Below are 12,038 nucleotides of genomic sequence, written 5' to 3'. Positions count from 1 at the left end.
AGCACTTGGGAGGCAGAGGCAGGCGGATCTCTGTGAGTTCGAGACTAGCCTGGTCTACAAGAGCTAGTTCCAGGACAGGCTCCAAAACCACAGAGAAACCCTGTCTCGAAAAACCAAAAAAAAAAAAAAAAAAAAAAAAAAAAAAAAAAAAAAATCAAAGCCCACATGCAGGAAATAGAAACAAATATTGGTTTTAACTACATTAGTAACCACTTTGAGTACTAATTGTCTCAGTACATAAAGTGAGATGTTGACAGGCAACACTAAAAGAAAAAATACAAAATATATGTAGCCTCTAGATGTCATTTTATAGTTTATATAGGTTCAAAATAAGTTAGCAAATAAAGACGCATCATGTAAATGCTAATCAAATGAAAGAGAAAGAAGCTTAATTTTCAACAGAATGAATTTCACATTAAGAAAAGCAAACAGGCTTAAAAGAGGGTGAGCTACATAAAAAGAATCAGTTTTCCAAAAGGAAAGATTATTTGTGATCTGAATAATGGTACCATCTACAAGAACCAAAAAATTAGAATAGAAAGGAGAAATAGATGCGCCAAATGTTCTAAAGTCACAAATATGTGAAGGACAAGCCTCCATCCACACTCCCATAAGAAACCCTTCACAAATGTTCTCATCAACTGCCAAGGGTCAACTCATTGGTGCCTCTGGCTAGACGTGGGCAGAATTTCTTTGGTATGTTGTGGTCTCTTATCTGAGGTAAAGAAATGCTTGTTTATGTCTTCCACAAAATGTCATCAGAATTACGATTATCCACATGCTATTTTGCTCAAAATTCTGGAATACTCATCACTGAAGATAAACACTTGCCCATAAATTATGGGCTTTAGGTAAAAATGTTGGTGGAGATTTGCTAACGTAAGTACCATTCTGGCTGGGGGGTTGATTTAAAGGGGAATTGGAATGTGTATGGCTCTGTAGAATGTGGAACATCTTATTCTTTCCCTCTTAACTTTGCTATTATTCTAAAAGTGTTCAAAAAATAAAAATCATTGTAAAATCAAGTCAAAGGGAAAGAGTTTCTATGGCTCAGACAATAACATCCTTTTGAAGTATTTATGTCCACTCTCTGTGAAGCCATTCAAATAAGTCACATGAAAAACAAAATGAACACATTCTTTTCAGCCATTAGAAATGGTTATATTTTTTCATGTTGACATTAATCTTTCCATTGTCAATAATCAGTTATATACATCCAGACAAAAGAGTGCCCTTACATTTGGACTGGAATTTGATATCATGTTTTGATAAGCACAGAATAACATAGCATTTAATGGTTCTTAATTAAAAAGCAGTTACAGATTTCCTTTCAAAGATTCAACATGAACATTAATTTTAACTTTAATAAGCAATACAGGTTTTTCTCACATACTGTAGAAATATATATATATATATATATATGTATGTATATTTCTAATAAATAGCACAGACCTGCAATATGAGCAGTAATAATTAAAATACAGTAACAACAGAGTACAAAAAGATACAGACTTTCTCAGGTTGCATAATTCAGACAAAAAGATAATCTAATTTTATTGCACTGCTCCATACCCCTTAAAAAAAACACACACACACACAAAATTCAGCCGACAAGAGCATTTAGGATGAAGGTCAGTGTAAGGAAATCAGTAGCACCTTTAGTAATTAAAATGATTGTCAATATTTCCAGGAAGCCTAAATAGAGCATTATGACTTTATTAAAAAAATCAAAACTAAATGATATGTATCAGTGAGCTTACCTGCTGCATGTCTCAACACTTGCATAGAATGTTTGACTGAGATATTTAAAATGAATCCTTCAAGAATGATTATCACTTTTGAGTGGCGAAAGACTTCAAGGTGTTTCCCATCTTATTGTCTGAAACTTGTCAGATAATCTTCCTACTATGCCCCAGACTACATCATAGAATACTGAGGGACTCTCAACAATTTAGATCCATTCCTTTGATCTATTTATTTCCATGAGGAGTTATTCTATGTCTGGCCCTCTGCTTGGCATAAACACTGCTCTTCTAGAAACATCCTTGTCCACAAGGAGTTTAGTCTAGAAGGAAAGATAAGACCTTGGAAACATATTTAAAACAGCAGGCAAAACACAAAGTTTCACAGAGGAATTAGGCATTTCTTTCAAATCTGTTGAGAGTGAAACAGAGCAACTCTGGTAGGTTCTTTTCTGAAGCAATATGCCCACGTGACAGACACCACAGCAGGACAAGGCAAGTGCATCAGTACTCCGGAAAGTTTTCCTAACAATGAGCTCATCATCTAAACAATTTACCCTAGATCTAAGTAAATCTACATAACATTTAACTAAAATAAAATGTGCTTTTCTGTGAAAACACCAGTTACCTCATTTTGGGAAGCCACGTTTATACATTTCTTATTCCTAAGAATTGTTACATATATAAAAATTTCCAGAAATTCACCGAAGATCGACTTAGTATAGTCCCTTGCAGACAGGTGAAAGGAGAGCAGTTTATCATCTTATATTAACTGTGGCAGGCATTCACACTGATCACTTTATACTTTGTTTACAAATGGTGAGGCAGGTGCAGCCATGACTTAGATCCTGCATAAACAAGTGACTGAATCCTCTTAGGTGTCAAGCAAGGCTCCCTTAATCTTTACTTCACTGTTATAGGGAATACCCATATTTATGTGACCATGCGATGGTTTGCTCAGTGGTTATCAAGATGCAGAGAGAACAAAACACATTATGTTGCACTTGGAAATCTTAGAAGTAGACGTTAAGGCATAATTTATAATGAAAATAATTTTATAGATTAGCTCTGAAGCCCATTCACTTCAATTTTTTCAAAAAGTAGGTGAGGTAAAGCATATCTTACATGTCTTATTAATGTCAAGGTATTATGTCTAGAGCTCTTCCTCCAAATCTTAATTCAAATTTAAAACTGTAATGAAAAATATTTAGCCAAAACATGAAAGTTGTAACCATTTTTCAAAATTTCCTTCACAGGTGGAGAATTTTTTAACCTAGAAAATAATTCATTAATACATTATAATAAAAACCCTTCAAATCTAGTGAAAATTTTAATATTTGGGAAGATCTTGCCATTTCACCTTCAGCATAGAGATTACTGTATGATACTGCAGACTAAAGTACGATATTGACTTTATCACGACCAGGATAGGTAATGCCACCTTTCTCGAGGCTGTTCCTGTCGCACTGATGTCAGATGGTTACACAGCATCACTCTGGCTGAGTATAACCCACACACAGCTGCCTGTGGAGGTACAAAGGTCTTTCACATGCCCACAAGTCTGCTGGGCCACCTTCAGTTTCTGAACACCTTCACTAACAGTGGATCCTATAGTTGATGTCCCCAGCAACTTAAACAAACACGTGTCTAATGCAGAATGCTGCTTTTGTACTTTGCCAAAATAAATTCCAAGCAGTCACCACGCTTCTTCCTGAGATTTATCTCATTATGGGTGATTTTTTTTTTTGGTGTTTATTGTTGATTTCTGGAGAGGTATGAATAAAGGAAAAGCCTAGAAATGCTGTCTATCCAGGCAAAACAGGGTAAAGGGCATTCTCTGACATTAAAGCTTTAGTTACATTGTTTGAGACACCTGTTAAGTATCTAGTTTTGTCTGATAGAACTCAGTCTAGAACTTTCCCTAACACATTTTCAGATTCTTAGAACATTGCATGAATGATGTCCTTAATTTAAGTGATGACAATTGTGTAGGAAACAATTGAATGTTTCTTTTAAAATAAGGTCTATGCATAGGCAAAAAGGACAATTAAAGGAACACTGATAAATGTCTATTAACATAATACTTTTATCTCTAGAATGGCTTTGATATTACCGTAATATCATATATTGTGCAAAATTCAGCAGCATATTATTACTGTCTACGACAAATCCAGAACTCTCTAGTGTGGCAATCAGTAGGTATTCTTCAAATTAAGTTTACAAACTTGACTTTGCAAAGTATGATTGAAGAAATATATTTGTATTAAATATGAGGAATTACTGAATGTGCTTCTAGGAAACTATTTCATTTATTCTATAAGGTCATCATTACTGATGGCAGGGCTTACCTAGTGAAGAGAATTAAAAGTGTTTGGAAGTCAAAAGATGTGTACTATCTTCAATCCTGCACCTACTCAGAGCACACCATAGCAAAGGTTTTAATCTGCTGATACTAGTACAGTAAAATGTGGACCGCTAACAAGAAATAGCTGAGGTGAGATGGTGCAATCAATTAATTAAACACGAAATTTGATATCTGTATATGTTGAGTGAAAATACATTACACATCAAGATACAATTGCATCGAATGTTCCAAAACCAGCATTTCAATTGGCTGGTCCAATCTCATGAAGTCCAGAATTGCTCAGCCTTCAATCAATACAATGTTGATGGTAGAAAAGCAAATCCCATTGAAACCTGCAGTCTATTTCATTAAACATGTTTTGTATAAAATGGGTTCATCAAAAGCATTATTAGGTGCAGATACAAAGTAAAAATGAAACTACAAACAACTACAGAGTGAACGTCATTGCCGTTTTGAAATTCCATGCTGAATTTAGGGAGGTAAAATTTTTCCGAACAACACGCTGCCCACCTGCCCACACCCTAGTCGGCATCCGTTCAGTGCCTGTTTTGCACATAAAGCTTTGTTTTCTTTCATAGCTTATTTCGCCATTCAAATTAAAACCAAAGAAACAAAAGCTGGCTTTATCGTGTAAAGAAAAATTAGTCACTGTTACATTAATAAATTCAGCATATACTGGCCTTCTCCATTACTGATGAATGCTGCTTACCTAATTAACAGGTTGTCTATGAAGACTCAAAAACAAAAGACCTTGAGAACAATGACAGTGTCATCAAACCACCAGCAAGGAAATAATCTATGTGGAAAATGTCCACAAGGGGAGGACAAAAATCTTAAAGACTTTTATTCAAACATTACAGAAAAAGGAAATTAATTCAAAAATAAGAAATAAAGGCAGAGACAGGGGTGTTAAGGAAAACAAAGCACCTGGGACTGGAATAAGGGTGATTTTGTTCAATGTCAATGTTAACTTTGCTCAACGTGAGACTTGCAAGAACGTCATTCATAATACACATTATCATAAATTTTTCAAGCTCTGTACATCAAGGCATCAAAGCAAAGAGAGCATGGAGATGATGTTTAACTTTATAATAATACTAATGTGAAGAGGCAAAGTCTACTGAGTATGAACACTTGAAGAAAAAGAAGGCTAAGTCTGAACGGTAAACATGATGGTCTCAGTGCACTGTTCATTTAAGGGTGTTTTTATGACATCATAAAACTCTCAGAGTTTCTGACATGCATGTCTCTTAACTTTAGCCTATGTTCTCAAATGTGGAAGTATATGGACCCACAGAATTCAGATCTGTAGAAGTGGTAGGATTAAATGTCAAGACTTAAAATCATCTGAGTGACCTTACTACAAACAGCTGTGAAGTGTGTGCACCGGGGCAACACTGGATTAACAGTGCACAGCACTGCTAATTCCAGTTCTTGAAAGTACGAGGCACTTCCAGAAATACCGGGAAAATTCCAGATGGCAAGTGCCCAGGAGAGAATGATTTGTTTTGCTAGGCTCTGCCAAACTAGAATCAATTATGAATTTATCTTACATACAGAAAAATCCTAAGTCTTCTAGAACACTTACCTTTCCAATCTCAGAATATTCAATTACCTCTCCAATCTCAGAATATTCAAGCCTAGACTAAGGAGGTTTTTCCTATTTGTGAACATGTGCCGTTCTTACATGAAGTATATATAGCTTCAGGGAGGCTATTCTTGCAAATCGCAAATGAGCAAAGCCCTCTGCACCACAGATGGCGTCAAGCACAGATGACACCATCATGAGGAAAAGTGCGTTGAGACCTAGCTCCTCAAACAAGGTGGAATCCACAAGCTCTTCAAATGTACAGCAAGAGAAGATGACAAAGGCAAGAAGAGTTGTGTTCTCCGCGAGACGAGAGAACAAGGAGCATGCTCAGAGGAACTTGAAAACTAATTATTAGGGATATGTTTTGTCAAATAATGAAAATAAGTAGATACTATATTAATGAATTAAATTACTTTAATCTTATTAATCGCATAAATATTTCTTGGTTCCTGGGGTAATCCTATAAATGGGGTAGTCACTAAAATTCAAATTATCATGTTCTATAGTAAGTAATGTTTACAGTTTACATCACAGGTAAGAACAAATATAGGAATAACTTATGTGTACTAAGGAACTTCCTTTACTCCAACTTCAGGGAAAATACATTACACCTGAGTCATATAAACATACCATCATCTATATGAGAAAAGGACTTAATGAAGCACTCTCAGCTGTTATATATAATCATTATTTGAGATAATTTGAACTGATGAGAGAAGCAGGCAATTTGAAATTATATTTTGCATAGAGAAAATTCAGTGTCTAATGAGCAAATAATAAATTATAATATAGACTGCAGTTAAGTCTCAATAAAGTTTACTCTTTTGCATGTCTTTTTACTTGCTTTTGACACTATCAGTTGTATGTGGAAATTGAATGAATTCTCTAGGAACTTTCTGTTTTTAGATAAGCCCAAAAATTTGGGTTGGGCAATATATATTTTTAACTCTAGGGAAATTTCCTGAGCCCTGTGTGTGTGTGTGTGTGTGTATGAGAGAAAGAGGGAGAGAGAGAGAGAGAGAGAGAGAGAGAGAGAGAGAGAGAGAGAGACTCTATTATATCAAAGTAATGACTCCTAGTATGGCTTTGGTTTTAATATTGAGAGGCATTGTGTAGGTAAAATGCATATCATGAATTTCTTACCTCCTTCACCTTGTATTCTCCCATTAAACTGAACCAAACATTTAGGATAATTTATTCTATTAAATATTGGAAATAAAAAAACAAAAAAAAAACAAAAATAAATAAATATTGGAAATAGTCTATATATGAGTTTTTGTCTTTGTAAGGCATTTTGGAAAAATGTAATTTCAACTAATTATAACATCTATATAAAATTTTACTTATACTTTTCTGTATTCTTGATTGGCATGTTGTAGGGCTAGAAGCAAGTGAGTAGACAATTAGACCCTTACAGAATACTTTTGAGCATACCAAATTGAATTGTTTCATTTCTTTATTGCTGTTCAGGTGGAGTGTGGCCACTAGAGTGAAGGTGCTTGGAAGACAGAACAAAAAGGAGAACTCTATGAGTCATGTGAATTTATACTGAGAAAATGTCACGTCTTCAACGTGATACATATTACTGCCTCTCACTGCCTCTTCAAAAAGGACGTAGAAAGAAGGCTAGGTAAGAGTAAGTCCATATAAACAAAAAGAAGTCCATACCTATTTATCTTTCTATGGATGATGAAAAATAATTAAGGTTAAATAGCAAAAGATGAGGGATGTTCAACTAACAAACGGCAAATATATAAGCTAGCTAGTAACTGGAAGCTAAGAGTACTCTAGTTTCCTTTGAATCATAATTAGAACTTTGTGGGCATTTCAATGATAATCAGTTTAGTTTCTCATCTTGAACATCTGAAATGTGGTATTCCTCTGCGACAGGAATGTATTCAGCACTAAATTTGCAGATGAGTGTGCTAGCTACATTCCTCCTGTCCTATGTGATTAGATAGGAACAGAAGCTTTCGGCCAACAGTCTTTGCTCGGTCTTTGAAAGATATAATTAAAGGAACAAGTATTTCAACATTTGCAGTTGGACCGGGAAGAGCAAACAAGTAGATTCATTTCTGTTACAGTTCTCTTATTGAGTCAAGCAAGTTAAGGCTTTAACTTAGAACACGTCTGTTACAGACATTCCTACTTAGAATGTCATGTTTCTGACATGACTCTGCACACCAGGTCCTGTGCTTTGAGACCCTTCCACACCCTTAAAGATCAATGCAATAACCATCGGAAGTGAAGTGAATTAAGGCAACTGAGAAGGAGCAAAGGAAATGCAACTTGGCTTTGGTTTGATTCATCAGCAGTTGACATAACTAAACCTCTTTCCAAGGAGAAAGGAAGGCACCGGGCGGGGGAGGGGGGCGCCCAGGAGGGGGCACAGCATCTCTGCATGCAGGTGTCAGAGCACACAGGTGTGACTATAAATCCCATGGTCACTGCCTTATTGTTCCTCTTCTTCTGCTGTCTGATATGTATATTAGTTTAAAAAGGTATTTACAAAGAGTGCAAGGCATTCTTTTTAGAACTGTTTATGATTGACTAGAATGATTTTTTTTATAACAGAAGTGAATATAAAAGGAATAATCACTCAAAAAAAGCTGACTCAAGATTGGGTGGAACCAAGTTAAAGAAAAGGACACTGCAAAAAAAAAATTAAGGACATTGTATGCTATATGGTGTCACATACTGTCCTTATTCATTTCCTTAAGATGTTGGCACATCGTGTTTTTTATTAAATGATTGAAAATCATAAATATATTCAAAAACGCAAATGTTAAATGAAGAAAAAGCAAATCTGAAAATATGAACCTATGATCCACATTTAAAGCAGTGGATTAAATTTAGGACAAACTCAAACCTTTAATTCTGATGTCATGAAATTGCAGTGTCTATGCAAAGTCTCCTAAGGAATAAGAATAGCACCCACCCTCTACTGAAAAGAAAAGAGGAGGGTATTCTAGAGGGGTGTCACTCAATAGTAAATCACTGAGTTCTATCCATCATAAAATTAAACAAGACATATACAAATATTTAATTTCAGTTGATATTTATAGGTTAGGAAATCACAGATCTGTCAAAAGTGTCTTAGGAATGATTCTGAATCCCAGTTACTTTTACTCAAGAAAATGAGACCATGCTAAACTAACCTGAGTGACAATCTTTCACCATATCAAAACTGTGCCATAAACTAGATACCTAGAAATCCCCAAACCTGTATTTTTACAAGTCTCTCCCCACCCAGCAAGCTCCAATGTTCTGGTTCTGTTCTCAGACAACAGGCAGTCGAAATCAGTAGGGAGCAGAATTTTCAACAGTTCCCTCTACCATGAGGCATCTTCAGGGACTGAAGTCAAAGCCTGGGTTTCTTTTCTTTCTCTTTTGCTTGTTTTAGTGAAGAATTCGAAGACTGTAGTGGGCTCAATAATGACCCCTACTCTTGTCAGTTCTTTTCCTACAAATTACTCAGAAGATTAAGCTTGTGTCATTACTTTGGTTGAGAAAAAATAGAATCTTGCCTACTTGCAGTTGTCAACTAGGATTTTTGGTTATTTGGCTTGGTTATTGCAGCACAACATTGAATCTGGATTGAGCCCAGTTTTTTTTTTTTTAAAGAGTCATAATTAAGGTGTACATTATGAGCTAAGATACAAATCAATGCGGTTTAGCTGATGTTCAGTCTCACTAAAATTCTAATTCAATTGATGTGTTAGGTAAAAATTGTACAGATTATTTGGGGGGGGGGTTGTTCTCTTTTCCAGCACCAGGGACTAATTACAACCTTAAAAAAAAAAAAAACTGTGTGCGCAGATTAATCAAGCATGACTGAAAAAGGAGGCTTTTTTTTTTGCCAAACTTATTTTACAAACACTTTTTTCTGATGTTAGCAATCCCTTAATTTTTTTAGTTTTTAGCATTTTGACTTTCAATATATATTGTTATTTTAAAGCCACATTGTGAAACTGCAGACAAGTAAAACACATTCCCATTGTCTCCCTGGGTTTTTCTTTTACTTAAAAATGACTATAATAATATTTTTCTTTCAAATTCATTTATTTCTTTATGGTCTCCAGATACTCAGTGTTTGTGTGGATATATATTATATGTGATTCTTCATGTGTGAAAAGAGAAATAATTGTCTTCAATTTACTTCATAACAATATCAAATAAAAATGAAGTTTGAGGAGAGATATTTTATGGAATTAAACATATGCTTAAGTAAGCCAGGCTTCTGGGATGCAGATTTCATTCTACAAATAAAAGTCAGTGAAAGATTTAAAAATTCTTCTTTCTCAACACAACACCCCAAGTCAAGTCTGCAAATAAGCCTCTGCATCGATTTTCTGTATATATCACCTCAAAATCTTAGTTTCATTATTGTTTGTGATCATTTGTTTTACCTAAAATCCTTCCCAACACTTTGAAAAACACAAAGAAACTCATAAGCAAATTCATAAACACTGATTTGAGATGAGACATGTTAAATATTGCTTTCTCTTTCTCTGTCTGACGGAGGACTGTGTGCACCTGAAACTTTGACAGTAACATCGTCCTGTTTGGATTTGTTCAAAGCCTCCGATTCTCTGGGTGAACGGGTGGCTGATTTCTTCTTCCGTGCTCTCTCTCTCTTCTTTTCCTTGGCGAGGAGTCTATAGTTAATAGCGTTGCCGATGAACAGCCAAATGCCTGATATCACCACGATTGCCCCACTGGCTATGTACATAAATTTATAGTCTTTAGTTTTATCAACCAATTTACCTATAAGACAGAGAACAATTTTAAGTGAGTCTGATAAAATGACAGCATCACAACTGGGAGAAACTTTCTCAGACAAACTGTATTCCTCTTGTTTAAATTAAAATCAAATCACACTTTAATATAGAAAATATTGTAGCTAATATTCCTATATATAATATATATATATATATATATATATATATATATATATATCAAATTGGGACAAATATCAACAGGATTACCTTAGCAGTATATCACATATATTGAAAACTATTTCTGCCAATAAAATAAGTGATCAAGATAAAGTAGACATACATGTATTTGTATATTACTACATAGGAATATGAGGCATATTTTTGTATACAGGCATGTGGCTTCTTATGTATAACTATTACGTTGCATCAGATACTTTGAGATCACTATTTTCCCATGTTTCTTGGTTACTTTAATTTAATAATGGAAACTTTATAATATTTTGGAAGACCCAATGGGCTTTTGTGTGGTTCACTACTGGCTTCACTGTGCTCATCACAGACTGAGCATTTACCTGTACTAAACTCCTGTGTTGTGACTATGAAGTGATCTCACCATATGGACTACAGATGCTTTTTTTACAAAACTGCTTCAATTCTTTAGTTATCAAAACAAGGCCCGGCTGCTTTCTTTTCTTTCTTCTTCATTAAGACCTATTTTATTAAATATATGTGTGTGTTTCTGTGTGTATGTATTTGTAGCATGTATTTGTGTGTGCCCCTTTGAGGACAGAAGAGGAGTTACAGAGCATTGTGAGTTCCCTAAGTTGGGCGCTGGGAACCGAATTCTGGAAGAGCAGCAAGTACTTTTAACTGCTGGGCCATTTCTCTACTCCCCAGACAGTGAACTTTAGATGAGGCAACGTCACAGCTCACCGTTTAAATCAGGTTGTGGAGTGTTCTCACCCAATCTCTTCCATAGGTGGTATACCACTTTGGAGGTTAAATACCTTGGTTTTATTGAATCTGGAAGTTAACCTGGAAGAATTCCTTGGTCCCAATGAATTAAAACTAGCCTGGTGCCACTAAAGCTAAAGGCTAGCTGACACTACGACATTTTTTTTTTTTTGAGCTCATGCTTAGTTTTTCCTTTTTCTTATGAAAGCATTATTTTCTCAATAACTCCTAAGGACAAACTTTGATTGGAGAATTCATAACTGTAACGTAGACAAGTGCCTCAGTCCCCATGCAATCTGACTGTAATATAGTTAGCACTAAGTGGAACCACTTGAAATATTTGCCCACTTGAGAAGAATTCTCTGGTTTAATTATGAACGGTTGCCTATGTCTATTTGCACTGAAACACTTACCACCTAAGGCCTTTGTGCTTCACACTGGCAGAGGGGCACACAATACCACTAAGGCCTGACAACAACTTGGATGCCTTTCTAATCATTAGAAAATAAGAGATGGAATTTTGATGATAGCCTTAAGACTGAAGAGATAACGAATTTCTCATCTTCACAGAAGCTTCTTTATGTTCTAAAGAAAACAGCTGAACAACTGACTACAGAAGGGTGACAAATTGATATCAGCAAGTCTTTGGGTGCCAGGCGGGCAGA

At 35.3% G+C, this 12,038-nt stretch overlaps 1 protein-coding gene across 4 annotated transcripts in view; it reads right to left on the bottom strand.

Annotated features, from left to right (window-relative positions):
* Positions 1-1,058: 1,058 nt before the first annotated feature.
* Slc16a7 (solute carrier family 16 member 7) overlaps positions 1,059-12,038 on the bottom strand; it is a 158,038-nt gene continuing 147,058 nt past the window's right edge. For all 4 annotated transcript variants that reach the window (XM_057757616.1, XM_057757618.1, XM_057757617.1 and 1 more), the window contains one exon: positions 1,059-10,465. In XM_057757616.1, coding sequence (XP_057613599.1) covers positions 10,188-10,465 — 278 coding nt within the window. In that variant the 3' untranslated portion in view covers positions 1,059-10,187. The remainder of the gene's footprint in view (positions 10,466-12,038) is intronic.

Source organism: Chionomys nivalis, chromosome 25 (assembly GCF_950005125.1).
Source record: "Chionomys nivalis chromosome 25, mChiNiv1.1, whole genome shotgun sequence".
NCBI lineage: Eukaryota > Metazoa > Chordata > Mammalia > Rodentia > Cricetidae > Chionomys > Chionomys nivalis.
This window is presented reverse-complemented; position numbering and strand designations above follow the sequence as displayed.